General features: G+C 40.4%; 1 protein-coding gene across 1 annotated transcript in view; it reads right to left on the bottom strand.

Annotated features, from left to right (window-relative positions):
* prex1 (phosphatidylinositol-3,4,5-trisphosphate-dependent Rac exchange factor 1) overlaps nt 1-25,387 on the bottom strand; it is a 220,382-nt gene that overhangs the window by 40,891 nt on the left and 154,104 nt on the right. The window contains exons 20-26 of the mRNA XM_078555256.1: nt 20,603-20,739; nt 18,279-18,462; nt 13,511-13,677; nt 11,663-11,824; nt 10,434-10,644; nt 6,635-6,911; nt 5,508-5,714 (exon numbers count right to left, since the gene is read on the bottom strand). Of these exons, the coding sequence (XP_078411382.1) occupies nt 5,508-5,714; nt 6,635-6,911; nt 10,434-10,644; nt 11,663-11,824; nt 13,511-13,677; nt 18,279-18,462; nt 20,603-20,739 (1,345 nt within the window). The remainder of the gene's footprint in view (nt 1-5,507; nt 5,715-6,634; nt 6,912-10,433; nt 10,645-11,662; nt 11,825-13,510; nt 13,678-18,278; nt 18,463-20,602; nt 20,740-25,387) is intronic.

The following is a 25,387-nucleotide window of genomic DNA, read 5'->3' as shown; positions in this document are numbered from 1 at the left end:
TCTACACAGTCATTACTGGGAACAACCACTTGTATTATTGTGCCAATAGAGCAATACTCTACACACATCCCATACCTAAATGGATGTGGATATTTAGTTGGAATCCGCTTGATTCACTTCATACATTTTTAGATAAAATCCTTCAAATTGGCACCTGGTAGCTCATCGGCCTTTATATTATTTTTTGGCTTAAACTGCAGAAATACTGGGGCTGAAAATTATTCACACCATTCCCCTGTTTGCCTCCAGGGGGCAATAAATCAAAAAACCATGCTTTCTTGTCTAAACATCCACCGAACTGTGATGTGGTTACACAGCAGTATTACACAAGGGCAAAACAAAACATACATTACGTTACATTTCTTAAAATACCCGAGACTGCATGAGTGAGTAAATCAATATCATCCTCCCTCTATTGCCCTGGGTTTATAACTAAATTACCTTCCTGATGATTTCTTCAGAAAATCAAAAGTTACATATAAAGGAAATTAACTCAATTACTTGCTTTATTATAGAAAGCACTGCTCAGAAGAAGGGTCAATAGATCCCATTGAATTATTAATCATGAAAGAATCTCTGATGCCCAAATACCTTGACTTTACCATTGGACCACCTTTCTGATATACATGTTTACTTGCAAAATAGAAATACATCAGTGGTAAGAATGAAACTACCAAGGGTGAAGTTGTAAATTAATTCACAGCTTTGTAAAGAAAAAGATACAAAAAAATACAAAGCTACCTTCATTCATACCCTTAGGGATGGAGGTTAGAGCAATTTACAAAACAAAGAAGCAGATAATTTTAGAATCATCATTATTGGCAATTAGCTGGTTTTCAAGTAATAACGGCCTGCAGAGTAGTTATGTGCAAACACAAAGACTGGATTAAGTACTACTTGTTTCAGTATTCAAAACATCCCGGATGAATGTTGGAGAAGAAAGAGGGAAGAATTGCCTCCTACAGATTATCCAGAATTGCTGTAAAAAAAAAATGCATTTTCAAAGGGACTGATCAGGTTTTGATTAGTGTCTTCATAGAACCTTAACCCATTTTTGTTTAATCCTTTGACCTCAATTGGACATTAAAAATAAGCAAGGCCACATTGTTGAACCTCACAATGCTGCACATCATTTAACAGCCAATAAGCTCCAGAAAAAAAAAACTATTTGCCATGCTTTATCTTTAGAGACTGAATCTTGATGCCACATCCTCTAATGATGTCACACCTGTGACATCAATGCCACCTTAACTGAAAACTTCAACATTTTCACATGGTCCATCACTGACATTTCCCTTCCCTTCCTTGACCTCTCTGTCTCAATTTCTGGTGATAGACTGTCCACCAATATTCATTACAAGCCTACTGACTCCCACAGCTACCTCAGCTACAGCTCCTCACACTCCGCTTCCTGTAAGGACTCCATTCCATTCTCAGTTCCTTCGCCTCCGTCGCATCTGTTCTGATGATGCCACTTTCAAAAACAGTTCCTCTGATATGTCTTCCTTCTTCCTTAACCGAGGTTTTCCACCCACGGTAGTTGACAGGGCCCTCAACCATGTCCAGCCCATCTCCCGCGCATCCGCCCTCACACCTTCCTCTCCCTCCTAGAACCACGACAGGGTCCCCCTTGTCCTCACTTATCACCCCACCAGCCTCTGCATTCAAAGGATCATCCTCTGCCATTTCCGCCAACTCCAGCATGATGCCACCACCAAGCACATCTTCCCTTCAACCCCCCCCACCGGCGGCATTCCGCAGGGATCGTTCCCTCCGGGATACCCTGGTCCATTCCTCTATCACCCCTAAACCTCAACCCCCTTCAACGGCAACCACAGAAGGTGCAACACCTGCCCCTTTACTTCCCCCCTCCTCACCGTCCAAGGGCCCAAACATTCCTTTCAAGTGAAGCAGCACTTCATTTGCACTTCCCCTCAATTTAGTCTACTGCATTCGCTGCTCCCAATGCGGTCTCCTCTATATTGGAGACACCAAACGCAGTCTGGGTGACCGCTTTGCAGAACATCTTCAGTCTGTCCGCAAGCATGACCCAGACCTCCCTGTCGCTTGCCATTTCAACACACCACCATGCTCTCATGCCCACATGTCCGTCCTTGGCCTGCGGCAATGTTCCAGTGAAGCTCAACGCAAACTGGAGGAACAGCACCTCATCTTCCGACTAGGAACTTTACAGACTTCCAGACTTAATATTGAGTTCAACAACTTCAGATCATGAACTCTCTCCTCCATCCCCACCCCCTTTCCGGTCCACCTTTTTCCAATAATTTATAATTTTTTTTTAACATATATTTTTCTTTTCCCACCTATTTCCATTATTTTTAAATGTATTTCCATCCATTGTTTTATCTCTACCTTTTAGCCTATTTCGATCCCTTCCCCCCACCCCACCCCCACTCGGACTGTCACTTGCTCGTCCTGCTTTCTACCCTTAATGTCATCATTAGCACATTCCTTAGCTAATATCACCACCGCCAACATCCCTTTGTCCTTTTGTCTATGACATCTTTAGCAATCTCTTCTTTGCCTCCATCTATCACTGGCCCTCTATCCAGCTCTACCTGTCCCACCCCACTCAACCAGCTTATATTTCACATCATTTCTATATTTCTTAGTTCTGATGAAGAGTCATACGGACTAGAAACGTTAACTGTATTCCTCTCCACAGATGCTGTCAGACCCGCTGAGTTTTTCCAGCTATTTTTGTTTTTGTTAACTGAAAACTGGTTTGCTATTCCAATGGCTGAAATCATTGCCTGATCATCTTAAAAGGAAATACTTATTATGCTGATTGAAACAATTCAAATAGTGGGCAATGGGACCCAAATATTCAAACACACCTGGAAGGAATTAGCCCTTCACAAATAGTTATCTAAAACTTCCTTCAATCGTTGGTTGCAGAAATACTATGTGGTCAGTAACCCATGTTAACTTATTCCATTAATTACATAATGGCTAGTGTTTTGGGTTCCATGGGCAGTTTAACCAGTTGGGCTGATTGATGTCCTTCATCTATCATTTGTGACCAGCGCTTCTACTAGTGTTTCAGAACTAACTGCTTGTATGGTTTTCCAAGGAGGACCCAGAGCACTGCCCCAGATTTTTCACTGGAGTCCCAATAATTCTTTTTTTCCCAAATAACACAATTAGATTTACTATGAGCAGAGATTAGAGCCTACTACTTACCATCCCTCACACCAAACTGCCATCAGCTGTTGGGAGCTTATGTATTTTTAGATATTCAACAATCAATGTTTCTTAAAATTCACACACTTCCTACTCAAGGAAAAATGCTAGGAATGTTTGTTACCATTGGTTATGAGACTCATGAACTCATTTGAGAAATACTTTGCATCCAAAATCAAGAACTTGGCATGTATTGCCCCAACAGTGAAGAAAGGATTCTCGAGGACACCTGAATAAACAATTCTTACCAACTCGCCATTCTGCATAATACCTGCAAGAGCCAAACATTTTAAGAGAAAAAAAGGGCTTTCAATGTTTGGAACTGAACTCGTGAGAAAATTGTTCACAGACTGCTGGAAAAAAATCTTTCAAACAGCTGGCATTTCAAACCTACACCAAGCATGAACAAGTTGTAAGAAATAAATCTGTTTCAAATCAGCACACAATGGAGCAATTGATTAATTCAACTTATAGTGTCTGCATTTTGGAAAGAAGAAAACAAATTAAGACGACTACTTCATGCTTTGCTTTTGCTTTAAATTCTTATAGACCGCATAACTAGCGCTGCTTATAACATTCCTGTGCTCACTTAACAGATTTAACTTCAGAAACTGGCAGATGAAATTGTTCATTTCATATTTGGCATCTAGTTTAAAAGCAGTGCTGCATCTAGCAGAGATTCTGAAACATTACAGGAAAAGGTGCATAATTCCATGGTGTAATTGGAAGCTGTTCAACTATTTGCACCTATTGGTACTCACTGAAGTATGCATGGGGGGGTAGCAAGCAGCTCAGCATGAAAGTTGGTTACATAGCGTCTCTTCAATCACTGTGATGTGCAGTTTTACATCACTCCAGGAAGAATCAAACATCGAAAGCAACTGTCTAAACTGGGCCAATAAATCTATGACTCCATAGTCTCAAACAATTACAAATGTAAAACCAATTCAAGGACTATTTGGGGTAGTGAAGGGGGAATGGTTGGTTGGGGTGGGGTGGGGGGGGTGGGGTGGTACGGAATGCACATCAGTCTAAAACATGTTCTGGGAGATTTGCAACTTAGGTTTTAACCATAATAAAGGAACTGCCATAGATATTGCATGTAGCTGCAAAACATTTGCACTACCATTATACACCAGAGCTGAATCAGGCTGGGTGAAAGTATCAAATTGATCTTCTTGAACTGTGAATAAAGCAACTGACCTGACCAACAATGTCAATACTTTTAAATAAAATCAATTTCTACATGCTGAGAGCTGAATTAACATACAGTAGCCAAGCATGGAACTGCATTCATTGGATGCTCAGCACAACATTCCATCACTGGAACATATTACTTTGGCTGATTAATCATACTTTTTAACTCAAGCCATTTAACCAATCCCTTATCATCCCACCTCACCCAAGGCTAAGAAGGAACTTTGATGACCTGGTGTTGGAGTCCCACCAATGCCAATCTATAACTGACTTCTGTAGATATGCAAAAGTAGCCCAGGAACTAGGCTTAATCTATTTTTAATCCCTTCTGGAGAGTTAGTACCTGATGTTTACTTGGTACAGTCCCTCGCTACAAGATTAGAAATGCAGCATGCAAGGAATACTGCAAAATAACCCCCAGTGGGCAGCATTAAACCTCAAAAACGTAATTTTTCTTGGCAAAATATTCAGCATTTGGATTTCACCCAAGTTAATTTACCCATTCAAAGGCATAGAATAACCAAAGTATATATTGTTGTCTATCAGTGAATATATAGATTACTATAAAAAACAGATAAATATATAGTGGTAAAATTGCCTTATAACACAAGCGGTTGGTGTCCTAATGGTTCTTATGCATAGGTGGTGAATTCTCAACACAGAGATTTCCCACAAAGAGAGTTCGCAATTTCAACTGGATAACAAGAGTGCATTATTGGAAGGAGGCCAGAAGCTGAGACAGAAAATTTCCCTACAGATTAATTGTTCTGCATGACTCCAGACTAAATCTTAGTTAAAAGTGACCAATTAAAGCCCCATCAACAGAATCTTTTCAGCAATTCAGCCAGGTCAATAGCACAAGTTAAAAACAATCTTTATGGGGCTGATGAGCAACCAGGGGAATGGAATTAGGACAGGTGGCTAAGATGAAGATAGAAAACTAGTGCAAGCTTACAGGGCTTCATGGTATGTTTCTGTGCTTTAATATTGTGATTAAAAACACCAACTTACAATATTTGTTCAAATAAATTAGCCATTCAAAGATGCATCATAAACTAATGCTAGGTTGCTGGTGTCTCAAGAAGGGAATTGGGAGAGATTCATACCTATAAGAATCCCGATAACTTGTTGTATCATGTCCTGAATCATCCTGCTCTTCTTCATTGACCACAAAGCAGACTCGCTTTGTTCCACAGTGCTCTGCTTTGTCGATATCATTTTCTTCCATCAGAACAGATGGGGCAAGTGCTAGGTCTGATGAAGTGTGCTCTGAAGTCTCAGACTGGGCAGGCTCAGTTATTGAGGACAGCAGGCTGCAGACACAATAGAAACAATGTTACACTCTGATTGACAATAAATGCTTTGCATATGGAAATAATTTTCTCTTTCTTTGTCAAGCCACCCGGAAACGATCGGCTTGAATTTCAGATGGATTGGTTAACACTTCTTGCATTTGAGGGACACATGTAACACAATTTAGAGGTGAAAACTGTAATTCAATACAAGACAGATTGATTCAAGTTACAGTTAGACATTAATGCAGTAAATGCACAAATAATACTGATTCCAGGTCATCAATCAATGGCTACCCTACAAACAGGACATCACAGCCTTTTGGTGAATGAGTTCAGAAATCACAGTTTAAATCTTAAATAATGTTTACAATCAGCAATGGCTTCGTGATCATCATCAGATTTGTAATTCCAGATTTTTGTTGGGTTCAAGTTTCACCATCTGCCATGGTGGGATTTGAACCCAGGTCCCCATAGCATTATGCCTGGGTCTCCGAATTACTTGTCCAGCGACATTACCACTACACCATCACCTCCCCTAATTACATGATTTGACCCAGTAGTTGAACGAAGGCCGACTATCTAAGGCCACCCGCCAGAAAAACCAAAAGACAAGGGAGAAAAAAATAGAAGGACAAATTAGCTCAGGATTCTCCAAGTACATCCCAACAATTGTTAAGAAAGCAGTGCCTGCAGAATGGCACCGAAACAGGTCACCTCACTAGCTGAGAAATAAACATGATCTGGTGTGTTTTTGGATGGGAGGGTTAGTGGAGGCAACCAAATGCAAGACAAATTAGCCATGCAAACCTTAAAAATAGTGCAGCAAAAATCATTAAATAATTATTAGCAAATAATCCAATTTGTTATATTGCCACAAAAGCGCATTTTTGCAGACAAAGTAACGATTAATGTTCAATCTAGAGCTACTGAGCACTTACACATTTATTTGCATTACATATTGCTTCATTTCCTTCAAAGAAATCTCCAGTTTAATAAAAAGCTGGAAGAAAGAGTCCTGAATCTCCATATCTTCCTGCTTCAATAGAAAGCTCAAGCCTCCACTTTCTTGGGTCACCTCTCCATTTTGTTGATTTACCAACTCTTCTGGGTCCAGCTGCTGGTCTGTTTCTTCCTCTCCCATAACTAAACACTTCCACTGGGGTGCTGCCATGGTGGTGATGCTATGCCGAGTGTAGTTCATAGGATTTATAACACCTGCAAACAAAAATAACATTTTACTGATAGTCACCAGGTAATGACTTCACAAACAATGAAAGAAACACTGAAGATTACACATTCCTGAAATCAAGGAGCAGCAGTAAATAATATAAAAAATGAGCACGATCAAGCACCCAATGTTACCAGCAGGAAAACATTGAACTATCACCCTGAGGAACAGATTCCGAAATCCCAATCTTGATATTAAAGTCAACCATAAACACACAGAGCTATTGTAACAAGCAGCAAAACGTAGCAAGATGAAATACAGGATACTTCAGAAGAGGAAAAAAAAGTGTAAATTCCATCTGCCAATCCAAACCATGTTTCTAACAACCATAAAGAAATTCACTTCCTGACAGGTGAATGTCACATAAAATAAGCCATCCTCAAAGCAACTTGCTGTATAAAGTCAAAAACATTAACTGGTTGCACAAAACATTCTCGGCACCATTTCAGTGGCCCAGACTTTGCTATACTAATAACAGCAAGGCTGTCAACGCACACCAAAACTAAATTTCAGATATTCCACACTTACACTGTTAAATGCGCAACACTGGAAATTGCTTCAGCTCCTCCACTGGTAGTGTTGTTGCCAATGGAACCTAGTCAGAAATAATTATAAGGGCATGGCCTTTGTGTTAATTGCCCACTAGTCATGTCCTAAAGACAGATGAAAAAGTTAGGGCTAATGTATTCAGGACTGAGCCTTAAATGTCAAGTGATAATTACTGCATAAAATCTCTGGTTTTATTCCATTATGTTGGCCTTTATTTCAAAGGGAATGAAGTAGAAAAATAGGGAAGTCTTGCTAAAACTATACAAGGCACTAGTTAGACCACACCTAGAATACTGTGAACAGTTTTGGTCCACTTATCTAAGGAAAGATACACCTATTACCTGCTGAACTTGTATGCTAGCTTTTTGGGATTCATGCACGAGGACCCCCAAATATCCTACTTAGATATTATTTCTCTAGTAGCAAAGAGCAAAATCTTCAACACACCAATGTTAATAATTCCTACCCTTGCACCTTTTTCTCCTGCAGTGGTAATGGTGCCACATGAAGCTAGTGTTAAGCTCATGTTGGAAAACACATGCTCCCGCGCCCCCCAGATTCCAGATCTGAATGTCTGAAAGGTACAAGCATTGGCCATAGAGGAGACCCATTTTGTGCACTTGCCAATTGAATTTTTGGGGTTGCTCTCCAGCAGCAGGCATAAAGGTTTCAGGCCAACAGCCAGCAGCTGGTCTCTCAGGCCTACATCTGTGTTTGAATTTCCTCCCCCTCGAACCTGAATTGGTCCCTTCCCAGTTAACTGTTTGGCATCAGAAGCAACAATGCACTATGCCTGTACAGGCTAAACCTGTTCAAGATGATGCCATTTCCAACTTTTGAGAACTAACTCCAGGTTGCAAAGACAGGGGAACTTCTTCTGAAGGAGAAACACTGTCTAATTATGTCCAATGTTTAATCATGTGGATAAGTCCAATGATTTTAATGCACTTGGTTTGGCATTGATAATAGTATGAGTCATTTATTAAGATTATGTAAAAATGGCAAGTAAAATGGAAACAAAACTCAAAAGAAGTTCACATTTTCCTCTGACCAAAAATTACTTAAAAACCATCATATTTTCCATAAAATCCGATCTTCAAAAACCACCTCCAATTTCCAAGTGTTTCTAAGCCCATTTTCATTTCTCACAAGTACTGTTGAGAAGCTGAGGATTACCATTTTCTTCCATTTATCAAGGCTTATTCAGCAATTAACCATACCGTGCTACAAAAGGGAAGCATAACTTAGGAACAGAAGTAGACCATTCAGTTCTAAGCCTGCTTCCCCACAACCCCACCCACCATTCAAAACACAGATCAGCCACGATCTAATTAACTCCATGCTGCCCTGGCTCCTTATCAATTTATACCCTTGCCTAGCAGAATGACCAATCTCAGGTTTAAAATCATAAATTGCATGCCAAATTTCTACCACCCTCCTCCCTTCCCAAAGATCCAGGGTCCCAAACATGCTTGCCAAATGAAGCAGTGATTTACTTTTACTTCTTCTAATTTAGTATACCATATTCACTGCTCATGAGCATTGAGGGAGTTAAAACACAGACTGGATTGCATTGCTGAACATTTCTAGTCAATCCCCGGCAGTGATTCAGAGCTACCAGTCATTTGCCATTTAAATTTGTCATCCCACTCTGACCTCAGTCTCCTATGCTGGTTGTAATAAAGTTCGACCCAAGCTCAAGAAACAGCACCTCACATTTTGACTAGGCACTCAACAACCTTCAGTTAACACGGAGTTCAATTATTTTAGGTCATAGCCACTGCTCTCGCTTTCCTCAGGCAGCAGGTGCCTCAATTACACCTCCTCGGAAACCATCTTTTGTTTAATTATCCTAATCATACCCACTTTTTACCTGCTCCATCATCTCTTTCGTCATCAAATCTCTCCTGTCCGCTACCCTTGAATATTTGCTCCCAATACCACATCCCTGCCCCTCTTTTCCTGTCTTTCTGTACTTGCTTTAAACCTGACACATTTCTAAATGATTAAAGGTCATCAACACAAAATGTTAACTTAGTTTCTGTCTCCACAGATGCTGCTTGACTTACTGTTTCCAACATACTCGGTTTTCAATGGCAAATTTTAGTTTGGTCAGTCGCCAAAAAATGGGAACGTTCTGCACAATGCAGATCAGTCAAGGTTCAATACAAATAGGATGAAGAACAACATGAATTTATAGCACTTTATAGCGCCTTGAATACCTAAGCCAAAAAAAAGCTGAAAACATGTTTGGGCAAGGAAAGAATCAGGAAAGTTAAGGCAGGCCTAAAGTGAGAGCACAAAGGTATAGGAAGACAACTCCAGAATAAAAAAGGCATCATGCTCCACCATATATGGTCAAACCAAGTAGATACTCCAAAGTCAAAAACAGTTAAGTAGAGCTGGACACAAGGAAGGTGGTGGTTGTGGAAACGTTTTTAAACCAATTAACATATGCTTCCAAGGATTTCGGGGAAAAATAGGTGTGTGTTACTTAGTGATGCAAACCCTGAAGTTCCCAGATTTAATCTCCAAGATGAACTAAACATAATTACAGTGGCAGTTGGCATACTATAGTTATCTCAGCAACTGGCCACAGAGAAGTGAAAATTCAACTAAGTTTCTATTGGTATCTAGTGGCTCTGCTGGAAAAGCATTAACTAAATGTGTTTGTGTCAGTTGAGGATGGGATCAGGCTGTTATGAACCAGTTAACTTGCTGACATTTACTTTCTTGACTTACATATGTAGAATGCAAACTTATGAGGTGCCAGAGGGCTGCCAATATACATGGAACTGTACCACAGCACACATCAGAACCTCTTGTGAATCAAGTTGGTCATGAGATACAATAAATTCCCCTTCAATTAGTTGAATTGTAAGCATTTTCGGTTCAGTGGGAATTGAAATTGGTAAAAAAAAAATTAAAACTGTAACAGTCAGACAGTAATTTTCTATTACCTTGATCTTGCTCCAGGCCAAGAAAAGAATTTTTTCGACCAAAGCGTATGCTGAAAGATCTTCCCAGAGAGGTAGTGCTTTTCGGACAGGATACTTCAGTTACATTAACATGACAGTTGGTTGGACAGAAATCAGTGCTATTTAACAGGTGCAATTTGGTCGAAGCTTGCTTGAAGGAGGGCCATGCTCGGTTTTTCAACTCCTGGGCAAACTAAAGACAGCCACAAAGAACAAAATTCAATAAAAGATACTTTTACGGACATTCCCTATATCATGCCACAGCTTCCAAAATTTAAACAGGATATAAACTGTTTGCTTGTCTTGGAGGCATTAAGCAGTATGTACTGACAGTGCTTCAGTGATAATGAATTTACTTTCCCTCAGTGCTGGGGAACAGCATTTGTTTGTGATCAGCACTTCACTAGTTGGGTTGTTTTTTGTGTTCTATGATTCTGCGATTAACCATTCAGGCCATAGTGCTTGTGCTGGTTCTTTGAAAGACCTATACACTTAATTCCATGCCCGAGTCCTTTCCAAAATCTTTTTGTTTCCTTCAAGTATTTATCCATCTTTTTTTTTTAAAAAAACAATTATGGATCTGCTTTTACCATGCTCCCAGTAACAGAGTCCATGTTCTAGCAATATCTCTTGTATATAAAATAAAAGCATGGGGAGAGAGACTTTCGATGCTAAATGCATAAAGCAGCAAGTTGCTTGCTGTTAAAGGGAGAGAGATTCCATTGGTCACTACGTGCAACAATATTTTTAATTATTTCTGAAGATTTTCCCAGTTAACTTCAGGAATGCTTGTACAACGTCGTTACAGCTGGCAACCAGAAGATTTCTTACCCCAATATAGTTGGGCATTAACTGATCCCCAAAATATTGGTAAAAATTCTGCAACCCATGTTTTGTAAACAATGTTCTGTTACCATAAATGTGTGGCCCGATTAGCGTTCAGAATAAATGAGAAATTTGCCTGGCTGTATACTATCACAATTTGGCTCAAGGCGTCAAAACTATAAAGTTAGCTAATACATCTCCAACCAAAGACTTAACCAACTTTAGGATAACTAAAGAAAAATCAGAACAAATGCAACAAGGTATTTAACTATGCTTATCATAATAATGGAGCATAGTGCTGCATAATCCTAGAGCTTCATCTAAGATTTAAATCAGATTTCACTGGTTAGGGTCTACAATTTAACTAACAAATTTGCTGTACGTACCTTGGAATAGCTGGCAATTCGCTTGCCAATGATGCCAAGCTTGGTCTCACACAGATGTCGGAATTCAAATTGAGATTTAAAGATAAGGGAATTCCTAGAAGATATCAATCCTCTGCAGTTCTTTATAAATTGACAGTCATCTGCTGCTAAGGCTTCTAAAATCTGACAAAGTAGGCAATGTTAGTTAACGAGGTCTTCTGAACAACTAAACAAGCATCAACTGGGGAAAAAAAAATTTGGAATATTTACCTTGGGGCATGGAACATTACAGAACAGTTAGGTGACAGAAAGAGGGTGGTGGTTGAGGGGGGCAGCAACACATTTCAATGCAGAATAAGGGAAAGCTTTTCAAAATGCAATAGTTAACATGCAAATTTTATCTGAATCTGAAGATTGTGCTTGTACTTGAATATTCTTTTACTATAAACATGGCATATCATGGAGTTCTTCTTTGATATAGTGGGGAAATCCCATTTACTTCTTGGCAATCAAAGCTACCTCGGTCATCGGTAGGATAATTTTGGTTGGCAAATCTTGAAAGCAATAGCATTTTTGCAATTGCTTAAAATACAAAAACAATCTGGCAAGACCATCAGATTCATCCATTTTCTTACAAGATGCAACCACATACTAATTGCTCATGATACTAAATCCCAGGAGAGCTGCCAATGGTTGTTGGAAGCATTCCACGAGATTTGATAACGTGGCATTCTGACAACCTGTTGTTTGCAAATGTTGCTACATTTATCTTATAAAGGTTGGGCCTCGTGTAGTGGAGTATCTTTGCTTGTGATGTTATTGAATGGTGAGCAGACTCAATGGACCGAGGGGCCTACTTCTGCTACCAATTAGTATGTACGTATATGCACAACAGCTGATGGTGTCAAGCCATCAGAGAACCAGGACCAAAAGTGAAGAAGAATTTAGAGGTGTTGAGGGATGTGCAGCAGGGGTGGGGGCAGAAACATTGATTCAACCAGGACCTTACAGTAGCTCAATTACACCAATAATTAAGAATAATACTGTTACCACTCAGATTCCCCCTATGTAGCTGGCAGGAATCGGCGTAATGCTCCAGTATCCGACCTATAATTAGTAATAATTGTATACCTATTGATATTCATTCGAACGACAGACAAAATTGTCTGCACTGCACAAATGTTTGGGCCATTTCTCACAGGACATTGTCCTAAGCTCAGCATGGCACCAGCATTTCTAAACCACACACTGGCTTGGGCTCAAAGCAGAATTTGCATAAAATGATTTGGCCCCTGGTGCCCCACAACTGCCTCTCTTTCTTCCCTACCTCTCCCATAGCACCTGAACCCCGCACCCCCAAAACACAGCTGTTTCTCCACCACCTAGTCCTTCTTCCATTCCAGTCATCAATAAGCAGGGACCGGCTCTTGGCGGCAGCAAATTTTGACCTTAATTGATTCAGATTTGATTTTCTATTGCAGAAAATGGCTTGGGTAAAAAGCAACCACAATTTTGAATCATTGCATATGGTTTTGTAGTATTGTACTGAATCAATCTCAGATTACATAATTCCAAACTAGTCTTTGGAATAAGGGAACAGTTAAAACCCAATCCCAATCAGTCAAACGGACTATCTCTGTGTCAGAGTTCATCGATGGTCAGGGGAGTTTGACTTGTAGACCTACTAGGATTTAGTAGGCTTCATTCAATAACCTGAAATGGAGGCTTTGAAGTTCAAAATATTCCATCTCTATTATATAAACCAATGGAGTGATTTATAGGTGGCCTTGTCTAATAACATAAAATATATCAGTACTCCAAAACAAGCACAAGAAATCAGTCCCAGAAGTATAATTGAATAACACGTACCTTTGCAGTTAAATTGAAACAACTCTTAGGCTCCACCATTTTTTCCTTGACATGGCATTTTATCCCTGCTGTACTGACATACTCATAGATGACACCATGCTCCAAATGTACATTATCCACAGTCATCTTGATATGAGAAGTCACCCTATCTGTGTTCAACTGCAGATCTGCAAGGGTCAATAAGTGATTACCTTTCATGGATTAAAAGACTAACTACCTGAAAACAAATTCAATTATTCACTCGTTAGATTTAGGTTCAATTATAAACTGAAATCAGACTTCTTTGATTTTGAATTGGCCTCTTTGCCTCACTGGAAGTTTGCTTAAGCCGAAGGAGAAAGTTTAAGTTTACGGAATTAGTCAAACCAACCTATTCTGCATTCAGTTTGTGAGTTATCTATAACTGTTTTCTTATACAAATCAGCAAAGCATCATATTATTAAGGAGTTGAAAGAATCGGAGAACCAAGAAGCCCCATTAGAGCCAATCCTTGAAGTTATCTGGATCATTATCTTTCAGACATTTGCCTAAACAAGAAGTAGCCACACTTCATTCTGAGAACCAATGTTCCCTCCAAGATCTGCGAAAGCACATGGAATGTAACATGCATTGAAAAACAGGCCGCTCATAACTTGGTCAGTCTATCAGGAGAAACTCTCAACATTATCTAAGTCATGACTTGTAAACTGTCTACTGACAAAACAGTAGCGCTCTGTGGAGTTTGTAGCCCACCTGGTATACACGAACAAGGAGCAGGAGTAGGCTGTTCAGCCCCTCAAGTCCGCTCCACCACTTAATAAGATCATGGCTGATCGGATAGTAACCTCAAATCTGCATCCCACCTACCCCCAATAACATATCACCTCCTTGCTGACCAAGAATCTACCCACCTCTGCCTTAAAAATATTCAAACACTCTGCTTCAGCCACCTTTTCAGGAAGAGAGTTCCAAAGAGTCACGACCCTCAGTGAAAAAATTTCACCTCATCTGTGTTTTAAATGGGCGACCCCTTATTTGTGAACCCTGACCCCCTAGTTCCAGATTCTCCTATATCCACCCTGTCAAGACCCCTCAGGATCTTATATGTTTCAATCAAGTCACCTCTTACTCTTCTGAACTCCAGCGGATACAAGCCTAGTTTGTCAAACCTTTCCACATAAGATAATCTGCCCATTCCAGGTATTAGCCTGGTAAGCTTTCTCTGAACAGCTTCCAACACAGTTACATCCTTCGTTAAATAAAGTGACCAATACTGTACACAGTGCCACAGATGTGATCTCACTAGTGCCCTGCACAACTGAAGCCAAACCTCCGGACTTTTGTATTCAATTCCCCTTGCAATAAATTATAATGAAAGGGGGGGGGGGCGAAGGGGTTAAAAGACTTGAACAATGGACGAGGAAGATGCTTTGATAAACCACAAGTAGGCATGAGTTACTGAGTCGGGCAAGGGCCAAGTCTCACGTATACGTGTTCTGAATATGATTGGATAGTATAATCATGTGTATGTGTCTTGAACGTCATAGGGTAACCTAATCATATGTAAATGAATATAATTGGATAATGATATTAGAGTAAGAAATATGTCAATTAATGATTGGTATATTCAAACGAGCTATGGTCTGCAAGGGTATAAAGTAATGGAATGTAATTGATTAGAGAGCTCATACGCCATTCTGTGAATGGATGCAGCTCCCCTGCATATGCTTGAATAAACTGGTGTTAAGAAGCTTGAGGCTCGTTTGGTCTCTGCGGAATTGGAGGGTGTTTATCGCTCCCTTTCAATAACGTTCTAATAGTTTTCCTAATTACTTGCTGAGACTACCTTTTGTGATTCATGCACTAGGACACGCAGATCCCTCTGCACCTCAGAGCTCTGTAATCTCTCACCATTTAGTTAATATGCTTCTCTTTTATTCTTCCTGCCAAAATGGACAATTTCACATTTTCCACATGATACTCCATTTGCCAGATCCTTATCCACTCACTTAACCCATATCTTTTTGTAGCCTCCTTATGTCCTCTTCACAACTTTCTTTCCTACCTACCTTTATGTCTTCAGCAGGTTTAGCAGCCATCCCATCAACCAAGTCATTTATATAAACTGTATACAGTTGCGATCCCAGCACTGATCCCTGTGGCACAACACTTGTTCCATCTTGCCAACCTGAAAAATACCCATTTATGCCTATTCTCTGCTTCCTATTAGCCAGCCAATCTTCTATCCATGCCAATATGTTACCCCCCTGCACCATGGGCTTTTAATTTCTTCAATAACCTTTGATGTGGCACCTTATCAAATGTCTTCTGGAAATCAAAGGACAGTCCATCCACTGGTTCCCCTTTATCCACAGCACATATTATTTCAAAGAACTCCAATAAATTGGTTAAATACAATTTCCCTTGACAAAACCATGTTGACTCTGCTTGATGACCTTGAGCTTATCCAAGTGCCCTTCTATAACTTCCTTAATAATAACTTCTAACATTTTCCCTACAACAGATGTTAAGCTAACTGGCCTGTAGTTTGCCACTTCTATCTCCCTCCTTTTTGAATAATAGTTACATTTATAGCACAAGGAAAATTAAAGAAAATATTTCTTGGAACATCCTAAAAAGTGGTAAGGCATGAAACAAGTTGCCTGCTTTCTAACCCCTTGTCCTCACCTATAGACCCTTTATATGGCAATTCCTTATTTCCATTGCTAAAAATCATCTGAGATGACAAAAACTTCACCATAGAAAATCGGGCAGTTAAAACAAATATGAAGGTTTAATTACTTGACACAATACGACAACTGTTGGCAATTTATCTTGGAAACTCCCATCTTAGCTGGGCTGCCAGTTAAGAACAGAGCAGAGATGCTACTATTTTGCATGTCAAACCAAACCTATTTTATACATGAGCTAGAAACAAAGCATCAGAATGACTTCCTCTTTGCTATGGCAATGGTACATAACAAAGTTGGTGAATAGAGATAAACATGACCTAAAATTAAAGTGAAGACATTAAGTACTGGAAGTTGGCACCAAGTTAGTTGCCTGCTTTAGTACAGTCTCAAAAGGTATTAGTGAGCAGTATGGAAATGGTGCTAACTGATAGATACAAAGTATCGCATCGGGTGGCAGCATTCAGAATGGGGGTTGTGGGGGGAATCTGAATATTCAAAGTTATTTAGAAGTGAAACAAGGAAGCACATTTTCCCACGAAGAGTGGTGAAAATGTAGAACTACTTCCCAAAAGGCTGTGGATGATAGGTAAATTAGAATTTTCAAGACAAATGTTAATAAGATTAATAAGATTCTTGCAAGGTAAGGATAACAAAGGGTAATGGAACATGATGACATAAGAATATGGAGTAAGGTAGCGCAATTGGAGTTTAAGTACAGGTCAGCCATTATATAACTGAATGGTGCAACAGGTTCAGCGGACTGAATGGTCTACTCCCATTTCTATTAAATATATTGTCGATTATTAGGTAATTTTTGGGAGATTAGGAATGTTGAAGATGAAAATGGCTACACAACTAATTCACAACATAACTGACCTAGGGGTGGCTGATGAATGAAGTCAATGGCAATGAAGCTGAGCTTTCCTAACAATGGGGTTCATATTCTCCTTCTCCAATTCTGTCTGCATGAAATATTTTTGAAGCAATGTGTTTAGAAAAGAAAATTCTAAGGATTCTTAGAAAATTAAAGTGGTTTAGATTTGAACATGTATTGATGTGAAAGTGGCAGAAGAACTTGCAAGTCAGGTAGATGATCTGCCTGCCAAGAGGCCTAATTCAAGGATTCCAATAGTTTGCCTCATACCAAACGGACGAATCTTACTCCATATCAGGAGAGATCATCACTCTCCCTGCCCACCTCCACAATTCTCTAAATGGCAAAATAAATTGAAAATCTGTTCAGGGAGTGTTGTTCTACATCAGGAAGAAAATCAATTATTGGTCCCAGATTTGTATTTATAATCCAACAGCAATGTCAGCTGCTCTTATATATCTACAGGATCTTGCTAATGCAATTTGTTTCCAAAGCACGAGTCTCACACAGTCGGGTGCAAGCCCACAGTGAAACTGTCGGGATTCTCAAGATTGGCAGCCAGGAAAACCCACTGAAAAGGGGCCTTCACCTCCCAGTCAGTTTTGTTGAGTGGCAGCCACTTTCAGCCAGTTGCAAGAAACCCAAGTTGCATGTAACCGTGGTATGGCCTTGGTTCCCATATAAAATAAACACAGCTTACAATTGAAAACAGAAGTGGTTTACCATCTTCCTTTGCACAGCAGCTGTAAAATTCGACAGGCCGTCAAAGCCACTGCCAGGGTAGGGTGCCTGATCCATTCACACTTCATGGATCAGTGTATGAAAAGTTTACATTCCCTAGACATTGGTCAGAAAATATCAGTGCATTGCAGCAGAACTTTCATCTGATAAATGTACACAAGTTTGATGCATAGGCCTCTATAGGGCATGGCCAACAAATACGTTTGAAGCCAGTTGTGTAAATAGAACTAAAAACAAGACTTTACCTTAACCAGTTTTATTCAACACATTCAACTTTGTGGTCCTACTCATGCTACTTCTGATTAAAGCAATTTACCAGAAATTATTCAGCTCATATTACATTGGCCAACCAACCTAACTAAATTTTCAACTCTGCGGTCTGGATGTCTTAAAATACAAATTAACACAAAACACATTGACAGTTTCTTGGAAAAAAATAGTTTGGTCAGGCAAGTTCCGTTTGCAATTAACCACAACATACCTGCCTCTTGTTTGCTCTCATTGATATGATCAAATGCTTTTGTTTGACTGGCTGAAACATCTAACAGCTTATCATGCATTGATAGATCAGAAATGCTGCAAAGACAATCTGTGTTGAGTTTACTTTGTTTTGTCTCATCGACATCATCAACAGTCCTGTATATCCACTGACTGGAATTTGTTTGCTTGAGAAATGAGAGAAAGAAAGAACGTATTAGGATTGTTCACACTTTTCATTAGACTCGGGCATTGCAAATTTGTTCAAGCCAACTAGGTTTTAAAATAATAAACAAAATGTTTTGTTTTATTTCTTGATTAACACTGCTGGCATTTACTAGAGTTGAACCTTTTCACACAACTGTTTAAGAAATCAGAATTTAGAATTGTTTAATAGTTTTCAGTCAAACCAGCGCTACTTACAGGAGAAGGAAGAGGAATGCCAAAATAAATAAATTTAAAAAAAGAAATACAACTTACAGGATTCTTAAAACAAGAGTTTTGTTTTTGAGTTGGTTGGGGGTGGGGGGCGGTAAGAAAGGCAAACAGATGAATATATCAGCCTTACTGGTCCAACAAATTTTGGTTCTGGTGCCATAAATAAATAGCATGCAAGAGATATAAAAAAGGCAAATGGTATCATGTGTAATACCACCAGTATATACTTCTTAAAGCAAATAGTGTGGTAACAAAAATTGTTAGCTTAACAATATGAATCGGTTAATGTTTTATGAAACACATCACATGACCTTTCAAGTCTCACTCCAGGGCTTGAGCTCAAAAGTCAAGATCAATGCAGTACTGAAGGAGCACTGCACTGTTGGAGGTGCCATCTGTTGGCTGAGACATTAAACCAGAGGTCCCACCTGCCTACTTAGGTGAATGCAAAAGATCCCATGGCAGTATTTCAAAGGAGAGCACAAGTGTTATCCCGAGTGCTCTGGCCAATATTTATCCCTCAATCAACATCACATACAAAAATGGTCTGGTCATTATCACATTGCTGCTTGTGGGAGTTTGCTGAGCATTAGTTACTGGTGCTTCCTACATTACAGTAGTGTCTACACTTGAAAATTACTTCATTGGCTTTGAAATGTCCAATGGTTGAAAGCGCTATATAAATGGGAGTCTTTATGTGATTTTAGTCATGGGCCATTAGGCTAGAATTCGACTGACGGTGCTACACAGAATCTTTCAGCTTTGATGATTAAAGATATTACTTATTGCTCCAAACAGACTGACATGTGTCCATTCACATCATTTGCACTTTCAAGCATATGCTCTTTCAAACAAAACAAGGAAATTCATTATTGTATGAAAAGTACTAAAGAGACTGCAACAGTATGCAAAGTTATTTCTCACTACTGGAAGCTAAATAGGTTTTATTCCTTCAACTATATTCATGCACAATTGTATACATTTGTGTTCATTTACAATTGCACATTTATGAAACAGTATTGGTAATATAAAATGCAAAGGACAAAATGCAGAGTTAACAGTGGCACTTTATAGAAGTATGACTTTATTTGACCAAATGGAACACATCCCCTCCAACAGCCTCTTAGCTATCGCAGAGCCAAAATGATTCCCTGCCTGGCACGACAAACCAATGAAAACCTCCCAATCCTTAGCCAATAACTGTTCAGTCACTCAAGGGCTTTGGAAATTATGAGCGACAAATTAGGTGGTTTCTTGGTAATGCCCCACTTCTGACCTTCAGGTAATGACTAGAACCACTGCATCCAAGTTGCACTGCTTGCTATTTCACTTTTTCGCTATAAAGTGCACAAGTCCAAGTCATTTACCACCCTGATTGGCCATAAATTAACAATTCATTAATCATTATTGGAGCAAATTACATATCAAATAGCATTGTGAAGACATCATCAGGAGGACTGCTGTAATTCAAGGTGGTTCTCTCCACCTTCTCAAGGCAGTTCAGTGTGGGCAGTAAATGGAGCATTTCCCACACCTCCTTAACAGATTAAAAAGTAGAACCAAATATATACATTTGCCATGACAGACTTAGGAAACAAGCCCTGATTCCAGCAGTACATAGAACACTGCTTTAGAACCCTAACACAAGATAGCCTTTAGTTTCACTGTTTATTAGATTATTTCAGAACATTAAAAACAGTTGAAAATGCAATTCACCTGCAGCTGCAGAAAGCAGGGGAAAGAGGACAAGTTGCTCTGATTAGCTATGTGTAGAGGAACTGTAAACATATTCTTTTTAATTTATTTACAGTGACATAGTGATTAGACCAATTCATCAGCACCTAGTTAGAGCAAAAACCCATGATTGCATGCAATGTTACTGCTACTTACCAGGAGATGCTGTGGATTATTTCTGTATGCACTGAAGTGTTCAAGTACTTCAGTGCAGTTCTCTTTGCTGACATTATTCCCATTTACTTTCAGAATACACTGGCCAGGGAGAAGCCCAGCTGCTGCAGCCCCAGACCCTGCAAGATAGTCAAAATTTCAGCACATTTTTACAAACCATTTATAGTGCACAAACCTAAAGTTGCACAACCCTACAACAGACATTGGAAAGCATTCTACTGACTGGATTAGACCAAATTCCCAGCTGGCAGCAGCTGCCCAGGATGGTCAACCATCAAAGTTATATTGGATACAGAAAATACTTACAACATTAAATATAAAATTGTACTTTTAAGTGAAAGAAACCTTTAACAGAAAGCGCTCCATCCCCATATTTCCTTTCAAATACACTATCCATTTAAGCTACTCACAGTTACATCATAATAGTAAAGGCAGAAATCCCCCATTACCAACAGAAAACGTTCTCCAGAACTGAACCTTCAAGATTTCATGCATCATTATTTCTCATTTATCGCTTAAAAGTACAAGCTCCAAAATATAAACTCAAGGTGCTGAGTTTAATAGAAGCAGACATGGACCTCAAATAAATAAGGTAATGAACCAAAAATCAACAAATGGAAGACAGTAAACATTTTCTATCACCCTGTACTGTGAAAAGTATCGCAAGTGCGCCTGGTAATTCCTCCCACTCTATTGACCCACAGTTCACATGCGTGCACCCTCACACACACTAGATGGAGAAAGAGAATGAAGTCAAAACACATCCGTATTGTTACCATAAATAACCCAGCTTGCATCACTTTTCACTTCCTCACTGAATGTGAAGTATTCCAAAAACATTCATAAAGCTGGAAAATTTAAGCCCATTAGTGTGCAAGGAATGGGAAGAATAAAAAAGGAATAAAACAGACCGACTGCCAAGTAGTTTCTAGCAAGATGGCACGTCATGACTGACCTCCTCATGAGTTTGTGTGAAATTCTGATAATACGTAGATACATTGTCTCTTCTGTAAGCTAACCGTATGTCTTATAATATTCCACAACGGGGTTCTTTTGGAGAAGGCATGCGCTTCGAAAATGCATGTTTTACGTTTGAAGTCCACCTCACAGATTCAAACCAATCATAATTGTAGAGTGGAATTTTCGGCTGCAGAGACTTAAAAGTGGCAGTCGGGATTAGCGGCAAGTTTCCCACTGATTGGCGGGTTGGGTTTTCACACCCGATCTTCTGCTTAAAACCTCATGAATTGTGCATAGGCGAGCTGCTCCCTGATCCAGCGTCCCAGCTGAGGCGTGACCTCACAGTTCTAGGTGACCAAGATGCCATTCCAGCTGCTTGACATCTTAATCTGAGAGAGTTTGGAAGAGGTTTTAGTGCATCCAGGATATCTTCAACCTTACCTCATGCACAATGTCTGATCTGGTATAATGGTTATGCCTAACCTGCACTTTTGGAATGACTGGATGCCCTTTGGCCCGTTAGCCATGCCAATTGCAACAAGCACCATAGAGGCTGTCATTGATCATCTTGCAGATATCCAGCAGCTGTGCTCCCTCCATGATTGGCTGCATCTTCTCAGTCCATAGCACCCTCGCCTTTGAATCAGAGGGTTGTGGGTTCATGTCCCACTCCCGGAAAACCAAGAACTGTGATTGTACTCGAAAGAAGTTGCAATCTGTGACTGTTGGTAACTCGAAAGAGTTTCCATTCTCACATTCCTCTCTGTTAATGTCCAAATTGATCAACTTCATTGTGAACCCAATGACTCCTACAGTCTCACGTTAAAATGCTCCAAATATCTGCGGATCCAAATGCACCTTCTCAGAACTCAGGAAGAGGTTATTATCAGTTCAGACTCCACTTCCATGTTGTTACTTTAAGCAGTGTGAGGGTGCCTCTGTTAGGGTCCCCGAGTCCAGCCATGGGCTCCTCCCACACTGCCTCAGCCCCCCTCCTGGGCAGATTCTTTTCCAGTTTTGATTTTAAACTGTCATAACTTCGAGGTTGTGCTGCATTTTTACTTTGAGACCAACTTTAACCCTCCTCCTGTCAGAGCTCAGGCTCCCCCCACCCACCCACCCACCAATGTTCCTGGAACCTCAGGATGTGCAGGTAGAACTCCCTCTGGTGATTCTCCAACCTCCCCCAGTAACCCTGGATCCCACTGTCAGTGTTGACATTCCTGCCCTCCCCTCTGAACCCATCACTACTGAAGTCCCCATGTCCCATGTGGATCTCACCCCTCCCCATCTTGAGGCTGTGTGCATGGTCACACAGAGGTCAACCTCCACCACAACCCCCAGGAGAGTCTTAAGTCTTCCTCCCTTGATCACATTTTACCCGTTTTCAGGCTGCAGATGCCTCCCCTGACCACGACCATCCCATCTCCAGCCCAGTACCAAGCCACACACCCCCATCGCCACCGACTGTGATCCTCTGACCACCCTGCACATCAAGTTTTGCTTGATCCCCAGTGAGCACACAGACCTTGCCCTTCCATGGAGTGGGCAAAGTGTGCACCATGCATAGCCTTGTAACATGGCCCAGAGAGCCCCAGGACTGCCTTTAATGTCTCACCCCAACCTCTTGGCATCAGTCCAGTGCCTAGGATCATCTTTGACTGAGCTCTGTGGCTCCTCAAATTAATGCTCACAAAGCCATTTCCCTTCCCCCCCAGCTCAACCCTTCCTTCTTGTGCCACACTAACCCCTCCCCTTTCGTACTCTACAGTTTACGTGCATCCCCTCTCCTTCACGCAAATTGATTCCCATCCACCCCTTGTGCTCTATTGTTCCATGTTGGGCTCCAGCTTCCCACTCCACCCACACCCCCAATCCCCGCAGGTTACCTTGCTCGTCTCTGATTTAGAGTGCAGCGCTGCCCAAGACTCGCAGCACACAATGCTGTCCTGCCAGAGTAGCGCAGCAAAGACGGTGAGCAGCCCAGCTCAACACCTGAAGCAACCACGGTAAGCAGCCCTACCAGTGTGGGCTAACACTGGCATTGCTGAGGAACCGGAGCTGCGCTGTTGCAGCTAAGCTTGAATGTTGCGCCCACCTCGAAGTGTAAACTAAAAGTGAGGCACGCCATATATCTGGTTGTGAATGAGACCAGTCTAATTTGCCACTGACGTGGCATGTAATTGGGAGGGGGAGCGTGAATCTGGCGAGTTACATTTTTAATGATTATTCATGAGACACTAACACGGTGTCCCCGACATGGATCAGCAGGAAAGCCAACTTATCATCATCCCACCATGAAAGGGAAAAATTCCGACTTGTTTTTCCACCGATGGGAATCCGAGTTTTGGCTTCACTCAGAATTTTCCGCTCCCACCCACCATGAAACCCACTGCTGGTGGCACTGGAAAATTCTGGCTGTAGTCTTAGTGAAAGCTTTACTCAAAGATCTATACAATCTCCTGCAGCCTCTCACACCCATTGCTTGCCAGTAGCTTTGCATTTTTGGCAAAAGAAGCCTGGACACATATGGCTTTTAGCCAATGGTTCCGGGAATCCTGGTATTCACACATCTCTATATAAATAGCTCTTACCATAAAGATTACACAATATTGTTTCCTAGCCCATATTCTGCAATGTCCTGCTGTAATCCATTGCACAAAGATTTTGTCTTTAAATGATTCATTTTGATTAATTTTGAGGACAGTTTTAGCATTAGCTCCCAACACTGTCACAAACAGGTTACAGTAAATAAGCAACAGAAAGGACAGTTTGAAGTTTGGGTCTGAAACTAATGTCTTAAACTTAAACTACAAAGATACCAAGACAGATCTGGTTAAAGTAGACTCAGAAAATAGGTTAAAGATAAGACAGTATAGAAGCAGTGGCACACATTTAAGGAGATATTCGTAGCTCTCACAAAGGTAAATCCCATTAAGAAAGAAAAACACTACGAGAGGGATGAACCATTGGCAGCCAACTAAGTTAGTTGGAGGTCAAATTGGAAGAAAGGCAAATAATGTTGCGAAGATTCGTGGTGGGCCAGAAGAGAAAAACCAGCAAAGGTTGACTTTAAAAAAAAAAGGGAGATAAAACAGACCATGGAGGTTCTACAAGTATATAAAAAGGAAGAGAACAACTAAATCAAACACCGGTCCCTTGGAGGGTGAGACAGGGAAATCAATGGGAAACGCGGAAATGGCAGAGATTTTGAACAAGCATTTTGTACCTGTCATCACAGTGGAAGACACTAAAAGCATCCAATTGAAAATAGTCGAAAATCAAGGGGTAAAAGGGAGAACCTTAAAGCAATCACTATCACTGGAGAAAAGGTACTAGAAAAGGTACTACTTCAGTCCTAATAGGACGGAAGGCTGACAGGTCCCTGGATCTGATGGACTGCATCCTTGGGTCTTAAAAAAAACAGTAGTTATATTCATTGTGATCTTCCAAAATTCCCTAGATTTTGGAAAGGTCCCAATGGTTGGAAGACTGCAAATGTAATTCCCCTATTCAAGAAAGGGGAGAGACAGAAAACAGAAACCTATAGGCCAGTTAGCCGAACATCTGTTACTGGGAAAATGCTAGGATCCATTATTAAGGAGTGCTGGACATTTATAAAACCATAAAACCCTGTTGGCTTTGCTTGACTGAACGAAAGTGGGAGACAAATTTATTCAGAGTTCTTTGAAGATGTAACAAGCAGAGTAGGTAATGGAGAACCAGTAGCTGTAGTGTGTTTGGATTTCCAATGGACATTTGATAAGGTGCCATGTAAAGGATTACGACACAAGATAGATTCATGGT

This window comes from Cetorhinus maximus, chromosome 13 (assembly GCF_964194155.1).
Source record: "Cetorhinus maximus chromosome 13, sCetMax3.hap1.1, whole genome shotgun sequence".
Lineage (NCBI taxonomy): Eukaryota > Metazoa > Chordata > Chondrichthyes > Lamniformes > Cetorhinidae > Cetorhinus > Cetorhinus maximus.
Note: the sequence above shows the minus strand (reverse complement) of the source record. Positions and strands in the feature narration are given on the sequence as shown.